Below are 22,389 nucleotides of genomic sequence, written 5' to 3' on the forward strand. Positions count from 1 at the left end.
TTGGTAGTTTCCCAAGACCCCATTAGCAAACACTGAGCAGTGCCCCACTAATACCTTTAGACCGCAACCCCTGCTGGGTCTCCTCTGGCCCCTGCAGGAGCTGTCTATAGTCGCTGGGATAAATCCTATTCCTTTCATTCTTGCCTTTGGTTATTGTCCGTGAATGTCATTTATGAGACAAGAATCCCCAAAGAAATTGGCGACGAGCTGCTGTAGGGCACAGCCCGACATTAAGAGCTGCACCACACCACTGGAGAGTGGAGAAGAATCCAGCCACCCAGGCAGCTGTCCAGGGTCCTCTGCAGTGATTAGGTGCTAACACTATAATGGGCTTTCTTGGCTGCTAAGGCCCCTGGCTTACCCAGACACCACCACTACCCAAGGCGGAAGTGAAAGTGGAGCGTCAAGCTTCATCTCAAACTCCATCTCAAACTCTGGTTGCAGTAGGCCCTATCCCCTAAGGCTTCCATCGAACCCCAAGCTTCTTAATGCCAAAAGATATTACTCCAAATTCACAATTTACATGAATTCCTAAAAATGAAGGACAACCTCAAGATTGTTGAGGTGAAAAAAGCTCAAGTGACTGTTCTACATACAAGGGACCTCTTGGCCTCCTTTATCAAACCAAAGGTACCCCAGACCACCTCCCGCCATGTGCCATGAAGGTGATTTGGCAAATGGTCCCATCTCTGCACTGTGCTTCAATCCGTGTGCTTCTGCTGATCGCTGGACCTGCAGCTCCACTGTCCCGGCTGCCTTCCATCTTTGTCCTAGTGCTCACACAGGCAATGGACCAAATCAGCTCAGCCACTCAACTCTGGTCTTGTCTCACCATCATATACTGAGACTTTTTAAATTTTAATTTAATATTTTTTAGTTGTAGTTGGACACAATATCTTTATTTCATTTACTTATTTTTATGTGGTGCTGAGGATCGAACTCAGGGCCTTGTACCTGCTAGGCAAATGCTCTACCGCTGAGCCACAATCTCTGAGACTTTTCAAAGCAAATTGGTAGTAGTTCATTTTCAAAATGGGTAAGTGGTATTGGGGTTGTGGCTCAGTGGTACAGCACTTGCCCAGCAAGTGTGAGGCACTGGTTCAACTCTCAGCACCACATATAAAAAATAAAGTCCATTGAGAACTAAGAAAACATTTATATTAAGAAAAGGGGGGGATAAGTTATCATCAACCGCACATCTTAAGCAAAGACCGAAACATCCCAAGCTAACATCCAGACACACCTGCCTCCAAAATCCTCCTCCTCTTTACATAGGAGTCCAGAAAAGGAAGGTGAGGCTGGAGAAAAGGTGGGCTCTGTGAGGGCAGAGGATGAACTCTGGGTAAAAGGAAGGTGGACCACATGGATGATGTGCCAGTGGGGGGAGCAGGTGTTGGGGCATTCCACTGCCCAGCAGCTAGCTTCCAAAGCAGGTGCCCCAGAGGCCTTGCTGAGTTATGACATGTGCCCCACCCTTCAAATGCAGTGTTGAATAAAAGCCAAAAGACAGAATACCAAACTATCTTTACTGTTTACAGTAGTAAAGGGTAACATAATGTACAAATTGGTGAACAAACAACAGAGCTAACAACATCCCACCAGAGCCCATACAGCAAAACAGGAAATGAGGACATTTCTGCAAGATCTCAAGCAAGCGAGGTGATGGGTCACCATCAGGGGACTATAAAAGGCAGAGAATGGCCATCAAGCAGCAATGGATCCTTACAGGACGATAGGCAGAACTATGAACATTTTAATTGGTAAAGATTCCCAAATATCTCACAGAACTGGAGTCACTGTTCTAATGCATAATTTCGATACTTATTTGGACAGTGGCAAAGTAAAAATCCATAAGAACACTAAGTCACCTTTCTGTGGGTTTCTTTTGCAACCACACTTTGAAGCAGCTCTTTTATACAACATAACTGCAAATTCAGTGATATTTCATCTTACTTTACATAAAGACCATAATTATCTGTTAGAAGTAAATCTGAGGCCACAATACAATTACCAAATGAGAAACATGGTAATTATTTCCTGGTTTTGAAAAAAGAAAAGCTGGTTTTGGTTGTGCCCATCATTGCCCACATACCCACACCCAAGCACCGAGTGCAGAGGTGGCATCCTGGGCCTCAGACCCAGAGGGGATACACTCAGGAGCAGAAAGCACTTGGGCCTTATTACTGAAGGACTTATTTTGTTTTTTACCTTTGAAGAAGTGTTCCAGTATTTTGCCTTCAACTATACCATATGCTTGATGAAGTCTGTCATTTGCAGCTTTTAGAATTTTAATAATGCGCCTGGTGGAATTCCACCCCCCACTCTCTCCCACAGATGCACAGTGTGAACATGAGCTCTCCACGTGATTTGGACAAGTAGCTCCAGCAGTGACCACTTCTCCAGGGGTGAGAGCCTGGCCACAGACTGAAAGCCAACATTTGGCCACAAATTTGAAGGAAAACATGTTTTGAGAGGGGCAATGAACAAAACCGAGAACAAAAACAAACCCAAAACCTTAAAACTCATTTCACAAAGAGAACAATGTGATTGGCCCAATGTAAGCTGAAGACTCATCCCTGCAGAGTTTTGAGCTGCACTTGAGGTGCTTCGAGGATCGTTTCGGTGACTGTCCTTGTCTTTCTCGGACTCCTCTGTGATCAGCGTGGTCGCTCACCATTCAATAACAAATGCAAGGACGATGGCAGGGTGTGGGGTGGTCCCTCTGGAGGCCATGCCTCCCGTCTGCTGCTGGAACACGTCGATGGTGTCCTCATCTTCCATCTCCAGCTGTCAGAGTCCCAGGCAGCCCAGCGAGAAGGGACAGGGAACATCAGAGGAAGGGAAGATGTCCGACTGCCCCCCCACAGCCTAGTCACCCCCTGCTGTGCTGTGCCACCCCTCCTGTGCAGCACGCAGGGAAATCACAGTGACTACTCCCCACCTCTGTGCTCCCACAAAGCTCAGAAGAATAGTCACAAGTAAGAATTCTGATAGAAAAACTGATTAAAAAACACACTGAGCGCTGGGAATACCGCACAGTTGATGAAGGGCTGGCCTCCATGCACCAGGCCCTGGGTTCAATCCCAGCACCACCAAAACCATAAATGAATAATAAAATAAACTGGGGCTGGGCTGGGGCTCAGTGATAGAGCACTTGCCTAGCATGTGGAAGCACTGGGTTCGATCCTCAGCACTACATTTAAAAAAATGAAATAAAGGCATTGTATCCATCTACAACTAAAAGGAATTTAAAATAATAATAAATAAAGTAAACTGAAATATCTAAAATTCCTGGGACAACTACACAAAATCAAATTCCAGTGAAGAGCTTCCAGTTAGCCATGCAAGTGCGATGGTCATGCCTACCCAAAGGCAACTGCATCTCCAAGGAAGGGTCCACAAAGTAAAAGCCCTCTGCGGACAGGGATCCTGTCACTCAGAGACCAAGGCAGAGGTGGACAGGCTTCCTGCTCTTCCGACACAGGAGGGATGGAGACCCTCTGACCTCTCCCCCTTCTCTAAGCACGGGAGCTTCTGCAATTCCCAAGACTGACTGACGCCAGGACAGGAGTGGGAGTCCCAGGAGGCGTCCCAGAAGTCCCTTCTAGGCCCGCTACAGACACACCTGGGGAGGCTGGAGCCAGGAAGCGTCACTGCTCCTCCATGCCACCTGCTCCTGGCTCCCCACTCCAGCCCAATGCCCACCAGCCCTTTCTGCTCTCTGCCTCCCTGGGGAGTCCTTGCAGAGCCCACCCCTTTGGCTTAGTCATGTATGATTTCCAAAAGTGGCTAGAATATTTTTGCAATAATATTTGCAATAATATTTTGCAATAATATTCCCAAAGGTGGCTAAATATTTATTGCAATTATATTTTCAATATTTATGCTATTAAATGTCTTGCAAAAATATTTTCACGTGAAACATTCCAATTTATTCTCACCACCTCTAAGGAAGAAAAAACAAGTACCATCTCCATTTCACAGGGAGACAAAACTGAGACTCCAAAGCAAGTGATTGAGACCACCAGGGTCAGGTGTTGGTGAAAGAGCTGGAGAGCATCTGGCTCCAGGGACGAGCTCTCTGCACCACAGCACCAGGCCCTTTGCCGTGAGGCATGCGGGTGCTCACCTGCACTTCCAATGGCACAGGAAATGACGGGCACCCTGCCCGCCCACAGCACTCACACAAGATGCCACAGGAGACAGGAATCAGGCCCATGTCTAGCCACTGACTGACTGCAGCCACAAGCTAGGAGTCCGCAGAGCCACGGCAGGAGTCCTGGCAGTCCCACCAACGGCCCTGGAAATCAACATGACTAAGCCAATGGCAGTCCCACCAATGGTCCTACAGCACAAGCCCCACGCTCAGATCCCACCTCAAAGACAGGGTGAGGTCTGACAGTGCCATGTTCTCATTTGAAAAACATCCCAAAATGCCAAAACTTAAAATCTAATAATTCAAATGATCAAGAAAACGTAAGGCATTCTCTATGTGCAGCCCTCGGTAATTCTCAATAAGCATTCCAAATGGCCACTGTGCAGACGCGGACGGGGAGGAGGTCCTGGACACACAGAGCTGGCTTCATACCTGGGCTGGAGTGTCTGTTTCATTAATTGGCTGCCCATCAAACCTGAATCTAATCTGTCTCATTGACAAGCCCTGGAAAGAAAAAGCAATCACCATTAAATATCCCAGATAACACAGCTTAATTCAAGAAACAAGAATGTCTGTCAAACCATCAGAATTCTGAATATGCACTGAATTACGACCCAGCTGAGTATGAATACAGTGGCCCTTATCGATGCCAGCGACCACCCTGGAAACGGCTCTCTGACATCCTCCTCCTCCCTGACCCACCCTCTCCATTCCACCCAGAAGCCAAGCAGAGCTTCTGTGCAGCCAGCACCACTGCTGCCCCCTTTACAAAGTCCCCATGGACACACAGGTCAGGTGGCCATGAAGGAAGTGGCAAGAAGGCAACATGGAGGGCAGCAGGAAGGAGGGCAATGACCCATCCACGTCCTGAGGGAGAATGTGAAGGTGGCTGAGGACAGAAACACTCATGGGCCAAGCAGCTCTGCTTCTCTGCAACAGGACAAACAGGGCTACAGTGCAACTTGGCTGCCTCCGGAAGCTGCAAGGAAGAACATGGAGAAATGAAAAGGCACAAATCCTAAGGACAAATGGAGAAGGGAGGAGCCAGCAGATAGGCTGTGCTGCGGGGCTGGTCACTGCTGGTCCAAGGACATGGACCTCAGGTCTCAGGGTGCAGAAACCAATGAGTTGCAGGAGGGGTCAGCCAGTGAACCGGGGACAGAATCAGCATGCAGCCGATTCTGATGGCTGCTCAGCAGATCTCCATGTCATGGCACCAAGTGTCCCTCCCAAGGCAACCAACAAAATGTCCATTTCCTGGAGACGTGGACTCGGGAGCAGGCACCGTACTCCAATGGGCCTGAGCCCCTCAGTCCTCCACCTGTGTTCCAGGATGCAAGACAGAGCCATCCACTCCTGGGACGCTTAGTGACCCTCAGATGGCAGCATCTGGGTGCCCCAGTCAGCAGTCCCAGTAGGCCAGCACCTGTGGACATGAGGGCCCCTCAACACACCCCCAAGCACAGCACTCGCCATCAGCATTTCGGTGTTTCCTCCTTCACCATGAACAGGGAACTAGGGGCAGAGGACATTTCAGGAAAGACAGAAGGTGAGCTCAGACAGAAGGGGAAAGGCACCGAGGAGAGGGGACACGCACCAGAAGGGCCACATGCGTGCACACAGAGCCCTCCGCAAGGTGACAGCCACTGGCTGCTGCTGAGCAACAGGCACAAGCAAAGAACAGATGGAACAAAGAACTGTTGGAAATTATAATCCTGACAGAAATAAGAATGGCCGTGTAAAAAGACAGAGTCGGGGGAAATGCCCAGAAAGGGACCCACAGCAACAGCTACACCCAGAGCAGGACAGAGGAAAACCAGCCAAAGGACACTGTGCAGGACAGTGACTGCAGCAGGGTCAAGAATCCAGGAGGGACTGCGACCAGGAAGGACAGAGTGCACCCCCTAGTCGAAGCGGACTTCAAACGGAAAGGGAGACTAGGAGGAAGGTGAAACTAAGGCCCAGGAAGCAGCTCAGGATACCGAAGACAGAGCTTCACAGAGAAGACACACACAGGACTGTATCAGGACGTCATCAGTGTCATGAAAACTGCGCTGCAGGCTGAAAGGAAGGGATGCAGTGGCTGCTGAGGAGAGGGAACTCGCAAGGCCCTCAGCAAAACGAAGGAGAGGCAGGGGAGGCAGGGGACAGTACTGGAAGATGCAACGGCTCCATCCACCAACACCAGACCCTACAGACCAGCAAAGCAAAGACAGCAGAGGGCAGCCCAGCACTGTGGATGTGTCCTGCCGCGACAATGCACACGGGTGCCAACTCAGGGCCACGGGACAGTGTGCAGAGGGCAACCTCGGGGGCTCCTTTCCCACCCTTCACAGCTGAGAATCACACAAGGTCACAGCCTAGGAAGGAGGTGGTGAGCGTGCAGCTGACCGCACTCCCGGGGCCAACAGCGGCTGCCCCAGGAGCAGGGTGTGAGAGTGGGGGCCAGAGGCCCAGGTCTACATTCCAGAGATTTTTGTTTAAAACATCTTGGAAGCAGGGACTGCCAAAGCCAGTGTGGAAAGCAGAGGTGACAGTGTGCTGAAGAAAGGCAGTTTCTCCAGCCACGCCACATCCAGGGGCCCACTCAGGACAGGCCCCTGCCGAGGGCCACCCAACCACAGGGCTGGGGCAGAACCCAGGAACAGCAAGCCTGGCCCACCACAGGCACACAGCAAAGAGCAGCAAGCCCAGGATCCCAAGACTGTAGGGGTTGCTGGACAGCACCTGCCTGCCCCAGGGACACCATGTGGGCCCCGGTGAGAGCAAGAGACAGGTGGCCCGAAGCAGAAGCTGTGGCCTCAAGTTCACATGACACTAGCAGCAGCATCCAGAAGTGGCCGACCCCTCATGACACTGAGGAGGCTGACTACTTTGAAACCTGGTCAACAAAGGGGGCAGCTCAAGACAGAGCACCTGCCTGTCGCACCTGAGGCCCCCCAAATCCCACGATCCCAGCACCACACACACCCACATCTAAACACTGGAAACCAAACTGTGATAAGGGCAGTCTGTCTGCAGGAGAACCTCAGCCACCCAGGGGAGGCACCAGGACACACCTGCTGCAGCTCCTGGGTCAGCTGTCAGCCCAGAAGGCACCACAGAGCCTGTGCCTGCCCATAATGCACACCACCCAAGAAGGCGTGGGCAGAAAGAGTCCCAACTGCAGGAACATGGGAGATACCCCTGCCCCAGCCAGAGGCAGCCTCAGAACCCTGGTGTATCTGTGGAGGGAGGGCCCCTGAGTCCCCAGGCCACCTAGGAACTGGGGCAGCAGCCTGTGGCCAGCCCGCACCTGCCTCTCGCAGTAGGCCTTCATCAGCTTGCTCAGTGGAGTGTGCCTCTTGATCTTGAACTGCACCACCGAGCCATCCTGCCCCGCCACCTTCAGGTTGATGTGGTCATTCTCCGTCTTCACACCCTCCTGCAAGAGACAGGACACAGCTTCAAAAGTTGGCTCAAGATAATTGTGAATTAGGAGGATCCCAATTTCAGTGCCAGCCTCAGCAAAAGCCAGGCACTAAGCAACTCAATGAGACCCTGTCTCTAAATAAATAAAATACAAAATAGGACTGGGGATGTAGCTTAGCGGTCAAGTGCTCCTGAGTTCAATCCCCAGTACCTCTCCAAAAAAAGAATATTCTGCCAATTACCAATGTGATATTAAATATTGAATGATAAATGAAAAGATCTGAACTTAATGACATTCTCCATTCCCCTTGTTCAGTCTGCCTCAAAATATTTTTAAATAATTTAGCCCATTTCTAATTCTTACAATACATACAAAATAAAAATAGTACAATAACAGGTGCACAGTACAAAAATGAATTAGGTATGTTTTTTCATGTAAGTTAAATGTTGTTCTCTCATCATATTAAAATAATGTGCATAGGGGCTGGGGTTGTGGCTCAGCAGTAGAGCGCTCACCCAGCAAGTGCAAGGCGCTGGGTTCCATCCTCAACACCACATAGAAGTAAGTAAATAAATAAAGGTATAAAAAAAAGATAACTGTGATTTTAAAAGGCAAGTCTTTAGGTAAGGGTTGGTTTTATTAAAAAGTCATTAAAACCAACCTAATTCTTAAAATTCTCCTGCAATTCAGAGTCACTCATGTGACTTATTTTCACACAGAATTTAATTCTAACTTCCTCTCACTAAGCACCCACGCATAAGGAAATGTGGGGCAGAACTAGAGTCCCACAGAAAAAGCTGATTGAGTCAAAGAAAAAAAAGTCATTTAATAACAATCTTGGAAAAAATTAAGAGAAAATCCTTCTTTGTCTTAAAATCGCTCTTATGAAGGTAATAAGAACACATGTCCCCAGGTTACGTGACTGGTAAGACAAAATCAATATCCACAACCTTGAGGGACCCTGGCACCCTGAGGGGCTTGGTGGGGACCAGATTCCATTGGGGGCTCCCAGCTGCGATGCCATCACTAGGACCAGAGGAGCCACCTCTGTGAAGTCTCCACTCGCGAGCAGTCCTGTCCTGGGGCTGGGGAGCTCAGAGGTGGAGCAGGTGCCTGGCATGCCCAAGGCCCTGGGCTGCATCCCCACCCAGCAGACCCATCAGCCCATCTGATGGCAGTCATCCTGGTGCTTTATTGTTATATAATTCAAGAGACACACCAGCTACTGAACAATAGCATAATGAGGGTTCTTTGTGGCCTGGAAGCACATTTTGAATCAATTCCAAAGTTTACATTAAGGGGCAGTAAGCCACCTATAGGCCACTTTGTACGAAAAGGAAGTGAGGTTCCGGAGCTATTTTCTGTTTTCCAAAGAACGTCTGGCCCACCAGATTGGCTACCTGGGAGTCCACAGGAATGACCTACTTCTTAACAACCCAGTGAGGCCCTCTGACCCAGCGGAAGGCCAAGTCCAGGGCAGTCTGCAGAGTCTGTCTGTCTTCACACACAGGCCTGGCTTTCACCGTGTGCTAGAGCCCAGACTCCAGGGAAGCACCCTGTCCCTCTGATGCCTGCCGCTCCCTTCGTTTCCTAGTGGGGAGACTCAGGGGCCCTCACTCTCTCCCTGAACACCGGGCACACCTGGCCAGAAAAGGGGAGCAAGGTGCGGAAGGCTTGCACATTCATGAGCCGTGGAGCTCCCTGTGCACAGCCCTGGAGATCTGGCAGGAGCAGAGCCTGTCCAGGGAGCTATGGTGGCCTGAAAAGTGGCACCTGGGGTGAGGGGCTCCAGCAAGGAGCTGGTAGATGCCTGTCCCTGCAGCACTTACCCACCCCTCTGGCGAGGGCCAGTGGCCAAGTACCTTCCTCCTCTTGGGGAATGCCAGGGCTTGCCCTGCAAGCCACAGCCCTCTCCAGAGCACAGCTCCAGGCCTGGGCAAGGTGGCAATGCTGATCAAGGGACGTGAATGACCCAAGGCCCCTGCTCCGCCACAGGACCCCTTGAGCTTCCCCCTTCACTGCCCAGAGAGTAAGGATGCTCGGGCTTCTTCATCTAAACAGATGCAGGACTAGAACCCTGAAGCCAGCAGAAGCACAGCAGGTGCCAGCACAGGCCAGGGGGCAGGCCTGAGACACTCTGGCCCCCTAACAGGGACACCAAGAGGGAACTGTCCCAGCCCTCAGTGAATCCAATAAGCAAGTGAACTTAGGAGTTAAGAAAGAAAGCTGAGGCCAACCTGGGCGACTTAGCACCTATCTCAAAATAAAAACTAAAAAGGGCCGGGGATGTAGCTCAGTGGTAAAGCACCCCTGGATTCAATCCCCAGTACCTCAAAAAAGAAGAAAATGAAAAGACCACATAAATCTTATTATATTTACCTTCATTAAGGGAAGGTGAGGTAGAAAAGAGCTGGGCTGAGGCAGGAGGATCCTGAGTTCAAAGCCAGCCTCAGCAGAGGCGAGGCTCTAAGCAACTCAGTGAGACCCTGTCTCTAAATAAAATACAAAACAGGGCTGGGGATGTGGCTCAGTGGTCAAGTGCCCCTGAGTTCAATCCCTGGTTCCTCCTCCCCACAAAGAAGAGCTGGGAGAAGCAAGTAGGAAAGTTGGCCCACCAAGGTCACATTCCCATGTAACAAGGCAGAAACCCAGAACCCATGCAAGCTCAAGAAACTGATAGTGAAGCATCTGTGACCCAGTGACCATATTCTCTCCAAAAAAAGACAAACTGCAACACAGTAACCTAATTGGACAGAGGCACACATGAACACCAGATTCCTGGTACCTGGACTCAAAGACCCACTGTTTTTTTAACCTCCAGCCAACAGCTTTCAAGGCCAACCTCTTCCCCTCTGATCTTACCATATAAAACCCCAGACAACAGACACCCATTGGCAACCCTCTCCTGGGACCCACCCTTTCCGGAGCTCTGCTTTCTATTACTCCAATAAATCCTGTTACTTTGCTCTTGCCCTTTGTGTCCCTGGATTTCATTCAAATTCATAAGACAAAGAACCCACCCAACCCCAGGCTCTGCTACAAAGTCACCTACAAAGCACAAGGGCATCTGTGCCTGGCCTCGGATCAACAGGTGCTCACCCAAACGGTCTGGGTGGACAGTGGTGTAATAAGGCCCAGGGCTGCAGTTGGACCTTTCTCAAAACTATCACTCATGGGGCCAGCCTAGGCTTTAGGGTGGGTTCCCCCAGTCCTGAGAGCCAGGAGCCCTCAACTGAAAGAGAGGGTGATCTATTTCAGGACCAGGCAGGTGATGGAGAGGCAAAAAGCATTCGGCTCAACACTTTGTTATCTACTGATTAAAACAGACCCCAACAGGTCAGAACACAGGACCAAAACTTTCCGTTTAATTAGGAGTCAGCAACCTTGGCCTTCCCAGGGACTACAGTGGGGCCTGAGTACCGCGATAGCCAGCAATGCACCACAGGACTGCGATCAAGGTGAGCACATGCAACCAGGCAGCGATGGGGGGTGGGCACCCACCTCAGTACTCAGATGGAGGGCGTGCACCCCAGGACTCTCATAGGTGTCTGCCCTCCAGGATTGCTATGGGGGTGTCCCAGCACCAAGGAGCTAAGGGACTGCTCAGAAGGGACGACTTGATGCTTGCAGCCTGGGAGGCTGGACTCGACCTACAGCCAGAGGTTATGCCGAGGAGAGGGGCGGTTGCACCGGAGTGAGGACTGTGGAGGACACGCCAGGTGCAGACGCGGGAGCCGCACTCGCCAGCAGGGTCTGCGCTCAGCGACCGTGGCAGCCAGAGACGGCAGGCTGAGCAGACCGGGTCCCAGGCCACCAGCCCAGCGGCTCCCCAGAGCTCCAGGCTGACGGGCCTAAGAGGCGGAGTCGAGAGCGGGCACGTAGCCCGGGGGCGGAGCCAGGGCGGGTCCGGGAGGCGGGGCGTATTCCGGGGCGGAGCCAGAGGGGAGCGAGGCACCATCTGGGCGGGGCCGGGCAAGTCGGGCCCCCGGGCGGAGCCGGCGAGGCAGGGCGTGGCGAGGCGCGCTGGGGGCGGAGCCTGGCGAGGCGGGGGCGTGGCGAGGCGCGCTGGGGGGGCCGCGGGCGCCGGCGGGGGGAGGGGCGGCGGCGCGGTCCGCGAGCCGAGCTCGCGGCAGGTTGGCGGCCCGCGGGGCGGCTCTGCGGGCAACTGGCGGGGCGGGCGTCGCGCTTACCTTGGGCTTCTCCTCGGACATGGCTGCGCGGCGACGGCAGCGAGACGCGGAGGCGGAAGAGGCAGCGCGAAGCGGGCGAGTCACGCTCTGGGCCCCGCCGCTCTCCCGCCGCAACTGCTCGCGGGGCCGCGCTTTATCCCCAAATCCCGGCGTGCCGGTTGGCTGGGCGGCGTCACGTGGCTGCGCGCGTGCACGATGCGCGCTCCCCGTGCCTCGGGGGCGCGCCCGGTCGGTCGCGGTTCCAGGCGGTTGGAAATGCGTCACGGGGCGGGTCCCCGAGCGTCCCGTGCCCCGGGGGCGCGCAGGGCCGGGGGCGCGCAGAGCTCCAGGGTGAGGAGGGACCCAGGGCGCCCGGGGCGCGCCAGGCTCCAGGTTGGGGACTGCGCCAAGGTGCGCAGGGCCCGGGGTGGGGGCGGGGGCTCAGGGTAGTGGGTGCCTGCGCTCAGGCCTGGGAGGCTCTCGGGCGTGGCAGGCCCAGCGGTGTGCAAGGTCAGGGCCTGGACGGTGTCTTGCGGGGCCTGGGAACCACCTGCCCTGGTGGTTCCATTCCACCCACCTAGCCCTTACCATGTTTAGTTCCGTGGGCAGAGCCCAGGCCCCTTTCCTGTGTGCAGACTGCACTTCTAGGAGGTGAAGGAAAATTAGGGCAGCCTGGCCAACCCTCTTCAGGGGGCCAGGGAAAGAAGCAAGTGACCTGTCCTGGCTTTCGGAATAGGCTCTACGCCCTTCACTGACTTGAGGTGAAGGTCCAGTTGCAGGCCGGGAGTGTTCCAGGCCTGCAAGCCTCATCCACTGAAGATAACCCACATTTTGTTGGTTGAGTGAGCCTGCACAGATTCCTGGATCCTGAAGTTCTAGGTGGGGTGGCCAACCATCCACAAAGTCCCCTAGACAGGGGAGAGCTGCCAAGTTCTGCTCGCTGCACCTCCCACTCAGCACTTACCCAGACTGCATTCTCCATTCTCCTTAGAAAAGCACCTGGGAGAAGAGAGGGGCAGGAGACACAGGAGGACACCCTTGTGACTCAGGGTTCTGCCGTTTCTAGAATGCTGTCCTAAGTCACCCACACCCAATCCTCCCAACTCATTTTACATAGGAGGAAACAGTCTGTTGGAGGTGAGTGACACACCCAAGGTCACACTCTAAGAAACACTACTGGAGTCTTGAGTTAAGGCAGCAGTCTTGACCTGTGTCCAGTGCAACTCTGACTGCAAACCCAGGGATAGACCTCAAGGAAACAGAATATGTTCTCAGGTGGTCAGAGAAAATGGGCAGAGAACTTGAACCTGTGTAGTTAGGATGTTCTCCATGTGTCAGGGAGTATGAGTGCCACCTCACCCTGTCCTTCCTTCTGTATCCTGATGTCCTCAGAAGGGATGGACCAGTCAGGACTGAGTCACCCACCCCCAGGCATGCCAAGCCACGAGCTGGCCAGCTGTGTTCCAGAGCTATGTAGCAGTGTTACCGCTGTTGACCGGCTACCCAGTGTTGAAGTATAACACCAGAGAAGCACGCCGAGGCAAGGTCAGAGTGGAAAGTAGAAGTTTGTTAAAGGACAGCAGAAAAGACTTCTGGAGGAAGAAGGGGACCCAAGAGGTGGGATCCACTGAAGGGCAAATGTATTCCCCCTTTTATAGTTCTTTCAGTGATGGAATGTAGGTGGAAAGGCTCCAAGGGTGGGGCACAGGTGGGCCAAAGAAGTAATCTTTTAGGACTTTGGGGTCAGCATCTTCAAGTTTGCTGGGAGCTGTTTCATTAACCTTTCTTTGGGATGGGCTCTGGGCCTTGGGGATATTAACATTCCATGAGTTGTCCTGCTTTTCCCGGAATTCATTCTCAACATGGCCTCCATTTTTTATTTTACTCGATATGAGACCCGATTTACCTAACTACACTGACTACCTAACTTTAAATCTGGCTTCAGCAGCCTCTGAATCCTGAAGCCAGGAGGCTGGATGCATGGGGTTAGAAGCCAGGAAACGGCAGCATCTGGATGTGTACCTAAGTGTGCATCCCATTTCCATCCTGTCCAAGGAAGGCCCACAGAGAAGGTGCTGCTCACCCCTGTTGACACTGCAGCCATGGAGTCCGGTGTGTGTACTTGACTTCACAGCCCTCCACTCTGAAGCATTTGCCTACTTGGGAAAAGGCAGGGGCTCTTCATGAAGGAGTTGGAGCCAACCTCCAACCAGTTCCACAGTTTGTTTCCTACATTCTGGAAGCTGGACCGTGGCTGGCCTCTGGCTAGAGGATGCCCAGGTAAAATAGCCAGCTCAGTTTCTAGAAGATGAGCACCTGCTCTAGGAGCCAGCCCCAGGGTGACTGGTGAGCCAGGACAGGCCATATTCAGAGACCATAGCCCACCATGGAGTCCAGGATACCATGAGTTATAAAATATGACATTATTGCATACACCATGTACTTATTAAACTATGATGGGCTATGAGTGAAAGACTCCAGGTTAGAGTTGAGGACGTGAAAAATATACAGCTTAAAATTGATTAAAAAAATGACTAAATGTGCTAGAACAGAAATTAACTGAACTATGATCTGTTCACACAGTGGGAGGCTGTCACTATTAAAAGAGATATGTTAAAAAAGACTGGTAAGTTTTACCAAGCAGATCATAAGCTATGGATTTGATTCATATTTCTGTGTGTATAAATAGTGGATGGAGCTGGTTGCAGCTCCCACACTTTCCCATCTGTTCCAGATCCTTTAAAATGACAGCAAAAAATGCAGTATTCACAGCAACAGGAGAAAACACAAAAGAATGCTGTTAGAGGGTTAAAGAGTCGCAAAAAACTTAGCAAAATGGGGTTAAATTGACAGACAAGAGCCCAGGAAAAACTGCCGCCCACAGGAAGCAAGGTGGAAAGAACCGAGCAGGGGACAGCGGCTCACAGCTGAGCTCCAGGAGGGGCCCTGGCCTGGGCTAGCCAAAGGCTGGCCCTGACCTGTCCCCACACCCAGAGCTGTAGCTGCAGGAGGATCTGGGCCATGACACCAGACTGAGACCCCAGAGTTCACTCCAAAGAAGATCCTGTGCCTGGGGGTAGGCATAACGCCCTGGGAAGACATGGAGCTGGAAAGTCAGTGGGAGGACTGTGGCTTAAGACTTGGTATGTGCTGAACAGGAGAAAGGCCCCTGGCCCAGGCAGGACTTGGGGAACTATAAGAAACATCACAGGACTCCCCAGGGACAGCGAGAAGGTGGGAGCACTGTGGATCAGTGCAAGGACCATGTCCACCAGACAGGAGCGTCAGAAGATGGAACAGAGTGGGAGAAGAACAAGTCAAAGCCCCGTGAAGGGCATTTCTCAGGACTAAAGAAAACTGCGACTCCACAAACGGAAAGGGCCCAGCAGCCAGTGGCGGGAGAGGGGCCAGCCTAAGCCTGGGAATGAGGGTTCCTGCTGGGCCACAGCAAGGACTCCTGGGGCAGTCAGAGCCCTCCTGCCAAAGTCAGCCAGAAAAATCTACTTGAAATATGCCCCCATATGGGCAAAGACCCTAGAAAAGAGACAGCAATTCTTTTGTTTGTTTGTTTGTTTTTGTTTTTGTACCAGAAATTGGACTCAGAGGCACTCAACCCCTGAGCCAGGTCCCCAGCCCAATTTTGTATTTTATTTAGAGACAGGGTCTCACTGAGTTGCTGCACCTCCCTTTTGCTGAGGTTGGCTTTGAACTCGGAATCCTCCTGCCTCAGCCTCCCAAGCTGCTGGGATTACAGGCCTGCACCATGTTGCCCAGCCTCTATTTACTTTTTGAAACAGAGTCTCTCAAAGTTTATGAGGCTGGCCTGCAACTGTTACAGCTGTTGGCCGGTGATGAGTCCTTGCTTCCAAGCACGCTGAGGCAAGGTCAGAGTAGAAATTAGAAGTTCATTAAAGGACAGCAGAAAAGACTTCTCCCGGAGGAAGAAGGGGACCCAAGAGGTGGAATCCGTGGAAGTGCGGTTGTCTCCCCTTTTTATACTTTTGGTGATGGAATGTAGGTTGGAAGGCCCGAGGGGTGGGACACAGGTGGGCCAACAAAGTAATCTGGTCAGGAAGGACTTCATTATCACTTCTTTGGGATGGACTTTGGCCTAGGGCCTTTTCAGGACTTCATTAACATTCCATGAGTTGTCCTGCGTTTCCTGGAATCATTCTCAGCATGGCCTCCATTTTAGATTTCACTCGGTATTAGACCCGATTTACCTAACTACACTGACTACCTAACTTTAAATATGGCTTCACAACTTGTGAGTCACAGGGGTTACAGACCTGGGCTTCTGCATCTCAGAGGAGGCCAGAAATCTGAAACCAACGTACTGTTGGGGCTGGTGTGCTAGGATCTCTTCCTGGCTGTTGGCGGTCCCTTCTCCCTGTCCCCTCACCAGCCTTCGCTCTGTGCCTGCAGACAGGGAGTGTTCCTTAGTCTCTACAGATACTGGGCCTCACCCTATGACCTCAGTTAACCTTCACTACCTGCCTCATCTGGCTAACAGGGCCGAGTCCGGCGAGAGACGGTGGGGTTAAGAAATACACAGGACACCAAGGTTCTTCATCCAGGAGGAGGCGTGTGCGCCTTTATTGCCAAAGTTTGTTCCCTTATATATCTTTTTTAACAGCTGCGGGAAATTACTCAAAAGCAAGGAGGGAAGAGTAGTAACTGCGTCCTTGGGTTACACCACCATCCCCTGTCAGAAGGCTCCGAACAGGTCAAGATGTTCCAGAGACACATATGCTCGAGACAGATAAACAGGAAACCGCAAGCCAGCATCAGGGCCTTGTGAGATGGCCACATTGACATGCATAACAAAAGACTGGGGGTTGAATCCCCAGGGGCCAGGGCAGGCCTGCTACCAGCAAGTCCCCCATTTTTGTTTTCTGCATGTCAAAGGGAATCAAGTAGCCCCTGTCTTAGGTCATCCACCCCTGCACTGCTTACCCATCTCTGGGGAGGCCCAATCCCCCTGGCTTAGGTTGCAGTGCAAGCGTGGAAGTTGCCCCTCACTGGGTACTACAAGATCAGCTCTTGTCCTACGTAAATGGACACTTTTCAGTTAGGATATCATGGCCAGCAGGACACAACTGCGGATCCCAGTCATCATCTTTGCCAGTGGGATAGCTATGGCCAGGGAGCTTTCTGAACGTAAGGGTCTGGGATGACGGCACCAAGTCGGCAGGGTAATTAGGGACCTGGGCAAAAGCAGGCACATAGGAGGGCTCGAGTATTGGCTCCTGTCCAGTTACATCTCATCTCCGGATGAGTCATAAGTACACCTCCTGAGCGGAGTTGTCCATCTCCAGTCGTCCATCTCCACCTGTATTGGCTTGGAGGTTAAAATGTCAATCTGGTCCTTAATGAATTGAGTTATCCTATTTGCAACACAAGGTCCCAAGGTTGCAATCAAAAGAAGACCCAGTAAGGGCCCCAGGAGGGGAAGAAGGTAGGGCAGGAACCCATTCATCCCAGTCCAAAGAGGGTTCTCCAATAATTCTTTTCTCCTTTTCTCTAGGTCTTCTTGAAGCTCCTTGATTTTAGTGCGAACTATGCCTGATTTATTGGCATAGAAGCAGCATCTTTCTCCCAAGGCTAAACAGATTCCCCCCTGATTGGCAGTCAGTAAGTCTAGGCCTCGCCTATTTTGGAGGACCACTTCTGCCAAAGAATCAATTTGGTCTTGTAGGTCCCTAATAGTCCCAGATAGGGGCTGCACATCATCTATAAGCTGCTGAGATAGACGGCGGCGATAAGAATGTATCGCTGTACCCAGTCCAGCTGTGCCTGTGCCCACAGCAGCCGTCATCCCCAGTGTGGCGAGTAGTGGTAGAGCCTGTATAGCTTGCCTGTGTCTTCTCACTAGAGTCTCTAGGCTGGGGATGGGCAGGGGCTCATCCCCAGGGACAATGGTTATGTCAGGGAGGAGCAGGGTGAGAACACAGTCACTTGTCCAATTTGTAGGGAGTCGAGGGAAGGCAGAATTTCCCCCACACATAAAAACAGTTCCATTAGGGGGACAGAGGGCTGGAGTGGGAGAGGAATAATTCTTCACCATCAAGCAGTTCCCAAAGGAGGTCACTCCAACATCCACATCGTAGTTATTGTTTTACATCATACCCAGAAGGCATATTGTAAAGACACCCGTGGGCTGGACCTTGAAAGGTAATCCAGGCTGGCAAGTATCATCACTATGCATGGTGACATTAATAGGGACTGCTAGGGGCATAACCGCCCCTGTTGTCATGCAGAGCCAGCAATCATTAGCAAGTGTGGGATTGGAGTCATTAAGCAAGGAAAAGGTGGTCCTTAAGATATCTAACGAGTTAGCATCCAGATCTGGGAGCTGTGACTTAGGCAGCACCAAGGGGTGGTATATGAGCTCAGGGATCTGCGGTTTCAAAACAAGTTGTGGAGTAGTATATAAATCTTAATGTATTTTTTTTTTAAACAGAGAGAGAGAAAGAGAGATTTTTTTTTAATATTTATTTTTTAGTTCTCGGCGGACACAACATCTTTGTTGGTATGTGGTGCTGAGGATCGAACCCGGGCCGCACGCATGCCAGGCGAGCGCGCTACCGCTTGAGCCACATCCCCAGCCCCCTTAATGTATTTTTTATGGGCAATAGATCTAGTTAGAGAACTTATATAATATCAATGAAATTTTTTTTAAGTTTGTAACCTTTATTGTTTAAAATTAATATATAACTTTAATTTGGAGAACATTAGTCTTAATAAAATGTTTTTTTTTTAAGAGAGAGTGAGACAGGAGAGAGAGAGTGAGAGAAAGAATTTTCAATATTTATTTTTTAGTTCTCAGCAGACACAACATCTTTGTTGGTATGTGGTGCTGAGGATCGAACCCGGGCCGCACACATGCCAGGCGAGCACGCTACCACTTGAGCCACATCCCCAGCCCAATAAAATGTTTTTTTTAATTTTATAATTATCTAACAAACAAAATATATAAAAATTAGTATCTCACTGTCTTAGAATTAATCAATTTTAGTCTCTAAGGACAATTGTTAAAATCGGGATTTAGGTTAGTAGTTCAATATATTTAATATTTAATCAACAATGTGAATTTATTTACCAAAATTAATCTTTATCTTAAACAGTAAGAATTATTAGGCAATAAGGATCTTTCTTTAAAGAAATAAACTTACATTTTAATAGGTGTTTATCATGTCAAAATATGGACAAAATTTTAGCTCACATTAGTATTAAATTAGGAAAATTGTAAAAGGGGTTTGGCGGAGTGTCGGAGGGAGAGACCACACAGAAGACTTACTCCATGCAACTGGCAAAAGGGGATTTATTGGGGATCCATTCCAGCGCGCTGGGGCTCCGTGCTCACTCAAGAAGGGAGAGCAGCCCAGAGCCCTGAGCAGAGGTCAAGCAGAGCTTAAGTACACTTTCTGGAGAGGGCGGTGGGCTTTGCATACATCAGAACAAATCATCATGAGGCGCGGGGAAATTGAACAACAACTCTGAGACGTGATTAGCACATTCATTGGCAGGAACAGGTCGGGCGGGGGTGATTGGTCACTCCTAAGCGGGGTACACACTCAAACTGATTGGTTCGGGCCCTGTGACAAACTGCACAGGGCCCTGGGCTAAATGGCCAGTAGGGCATTGTCTTAACTATCAGGGGAATTTCAGGTTCTGGGTGTAGCAGAGGAACTTAATAATACCTAGTCTTTTACATTCAAGCTTTCCAGCTTAGAAACTTTACCCTTTCAAAATAACCTGAAACACCCTTAAATTAATTATAGTCAGTTTAATATATATAAATCTCTTTTTCAATTGTTCTAACTTTTTATATCAACTGTTTAGATAACAATATAAAAATCTTTTTTACTTGGGAAAATGAATATAAAGACCTTGTTTTACCCAAAGATGATTTCTTTCTTCTTTTTAGGATCCATGTGTGCTTTTCCATTGTTGAAGCATCTTTTTCTTTTAGAAAAAAAAATTTTTTTTTTATACTTTGGAACAATTTCTGAAAACCTTAGACTCCATAAACAAATTATTATACTTTGATAAGAAATATCAATGAAAATAGTTAAAACCCTTAGATATTTTGTAGAAATAATTATAATAATTTATCATCTTATGAGTTTAAACAGTAACTTTGAGAATTAGAAACTACTTGATTGTATTTTCACTTAAATGCAAATTTATAGTAAACACATTTATCTCAAATATCTGTAACTGAAAAGGCAGAGTATCTGATAAATGTAAATATAAAACATAAATTATGGGTTTTCTGTTGAAGAAAAACAATTAGGCAAATATATATTAACTAATCAATTAAGCATGTGCTAATTAATTTATAGATTAACAAATGTAGGTTATCTAAATATCTAAAAAAATATATATTATGAATAAGAACATAACTTATAATTGTATTAACTTTATGTAACCACGTGGTCTTAAATATTTGGATCCATTTTAATTTATTTTTAACTAGGAGTGCACTCTTCTATATGACGTTACTTGATATAACTGAAATAAGTTCCTTTTTTTTTTAATATTTATTTTTTAGTTTTCGGCGGACACAACATCTTTGTTTGTATGTGGTGCCGAGGATCAAACCTGGGCTGAACGCATGCTAGGCGAGTACGCTACCGCTTGAGCCACATTCCCAGTCCTGAAATAAGATCCTTGAGTATACATTTTTATTTTCAAAGTTAGCAATGAGAATAAGGATTTTTTGGTCATCATAGGAACTTTGCTGGCTTGTTCCTGTGGCAAGCAAATGCATCCTCATAACCTCCAAAATCAAAAGTAAAATATAAAGAAGCATATTTGGTATCTCTCATCAATATAACATTATTTAGTTACACAACTATAGAGAAACTTAGGTTATTTAACTTAGAACTAACTTAAATTTAGGACCTGTGGAATTAAATTTTGTCTGAAAAGATATCTTTCCTTAGCATTTACAGGTAGGCATTTTTTTTTTTTTTTTTAAATACAGGCTCTGAGCAGCTCCGGTAGAAATCTGAAACACAGTAGTACAGATTAGTGGCTGGAAGGCGGGACTAGAAGTCCTGTCTGAGTGACTGTGGAAGAACCAATCGGAAGCCCGCAAAAGTGTGGGAGGTGGGACCAGGAAGCCGCTCTTCTGGCCAGGCACCCCATGGTTACCATGGTGATGCAAACAACATGAAGTCTGCTGCCCATTTTCGGGTCAAAAGTTCCCCAAGTTTTCCTAGCCGATTGCATTTTGTTTGATTTTGTCTGCATTTTTCCCCGCCTGGCCAAGATCTTAGTGCGGTAGCAGCTTGTTCTCTCTCTGTGACCTGCAGTTGCAGCTCGTGTACATCCTGCACTTTCTGGCGTTCCCTTGGTGAGTCTACAGGTAGAAAGGGCTTGGTCCGTGGGAGGTGACGAACTCACCCATTCTTCTGGGCTCCATTCCGTCCCTGGATTGCCCCGTACACCTTGGCTTCCGGGGCCTGGGGCGGGCCCCTGTTCCCGTATCCCGGCTGCTGTGGCTATCTGAGCATAGACCCCAGGATCATAATTAATTTGTTAGTCTATGGCAGCATACTGTCCTGATCCTGTTGACATTTCTAGGTTACGCCGTGGGAAGCCGGTGTTCAGATTGACCTGGGCTAGCTCACGACACTTCTCTTGATTTTCACTTTTCCACAACAAAAATCCCTCCGGACAACATAGCCCTGAAAAGCTGTTGCCAATCACTGTTATTGAGAAAGCCTCCTGTCAGAAACCAAGGACAAGCCCGGGCTATAGTTTCAACGAATTCGGTTACTGTCTTGGTTTTTATTCCTGTTCCTTAGTTGCTTAACAGCTCTTTAACCTCGCTGGCCAGACGAAGTTTCGCTGTTGAATTACCCATGGTACGTACCCTGTCTCTTTTGAATTATCTTTGATCCAATCCTCCCCCTTCTACCTTAGAAGGTGAGCCCCATCCGCTCACCTCTGCTTTCCGGAACTCGGTGGGAACCTCCACTTGCCGCGTCCGGCTAACAGGGCCGTGTCCAGCGAGAGACGGTGGAGTTAAGAAATACACAGGACACCAAGGTTCTTCATCCAGGAGGAGGCGTGTGCGCCTTTATTGCCAAAGTTTGTTCCCTTATATATCTTTTTTAACAGCTGCGGGAAATTACTCAAAAGCAAGGAGGGGGCTAGGGATGTGGCTCAAGCGGTAGCGCGCTCACCTAGCATGCGTGCGGCCCGGGTTCGATCCTCAGCACCACATACAAACGAAGATGTTGTGTCCGCTGAGAACTAAGAAAAAATTAAAAAATGTTAAAATTCCCTCTCTCTCTCTCTCTGTCCCCCTCTCTCTCCCACTCTCTCTTTTAAAAAAAAAAAAAAGCGAGGAGGGAAGAGTAGTAACTGCGTCCTTGGGTCACACCACTGTCCCCTATCAGAAGGCTCCGAACAGGTCAAGATGTTCCAGAGACACATATGCTCGAGGCAGATAAACAGGAAACCACAAGCCCCAGTCATGGCCTTGTGAGCTGGCCACATTGACATACATAACAAAAGACTGGGGGTTGAATCCCCAGGGGCCAGGGCCGGCCTGCTACCAGCAACTACCTGCCCAGTGGCTCTGGATCCAAGCAGTCCCATTGGGAATTAGGCTTCCTATATGAATCTGGAGACAG

At 49.7% G+C, this 22,389-nt stretch overlaps 1 protein-coding gene and 1 long non-coding RNA gene across 3 annotated transcripts; one reads left to right on the top strand and one right to left on the bottom strand.

The window, feature by feature from the left end:
* Positions 1 to 1,507: 1,507 nt before the first annotated feature.
* Positions 1,508 to 11,892, bottom strand: Sumo3 (small ubiquitin like modifier 3). 2 transcript variants are annotated; one of them, XM_078044766.1, is made up of 4 exons: positions 11,759 to 11,892; positions 7,452 to 7,580; positions 4,589 to 4,660; positions 1,508 to 2,787 (listed from the first exon to the last, which is right to left on the bottom strand). In XM_078044766.1, exons 1-4 carry the CDS (start codon positions 11,777 to 11,779, stop codon positions 2,671 to 2,673), a joined length of 339 nt encoding a protein of 112 aa, XP_077900892.1. In that variant the 5' UTR covers positions 11,780 to 11,892; the 3' UTR covers positions 1,508 to 2,670. The 2 variants fall into 2 exon arrangements, with proteins under 2 accessions (XP_077900892.1, XP_077900891.1); XM_078044765.1 differs by lacking the exon at positions 1,508 to 2,787 and having other exon boundaries at positions 4,606 to 5,135.
* A 67-nt stretch (positions 11,893 to 11,959) lies between these two features.
* LOC120890419 (uncharacterized) lies at positions 11,960 to 21,101 on the top strand. Its single transcript, XR_013437123.1, has 2 exons — positions 11,960 to 12,088; positions 12,729 to 21,101. It is a non-coding gene; the product is annotated as an uncharacterized LOC120890419 (long non-coding RNA).
* Positions 21,102 to 22,389: the final 1,288 nt, after the last annotated feature.

This window comes from Ictidomys tridecemlineatus, chromosome 3 (genome assembly GCF_052094955.1).
Source record: "Ictidomys tridecemlineatus isolate mIctTri1 chromosome 3, mIctTri1.hap1, whole genome shotgun sequence".
Classification (NCBI taxonomy): Eukaryota; Metazoa; Chordata; class Mammalia; order Rodentia; family Sciuridae; genus Ictidomys; species Ictidomys tridecemlineatus.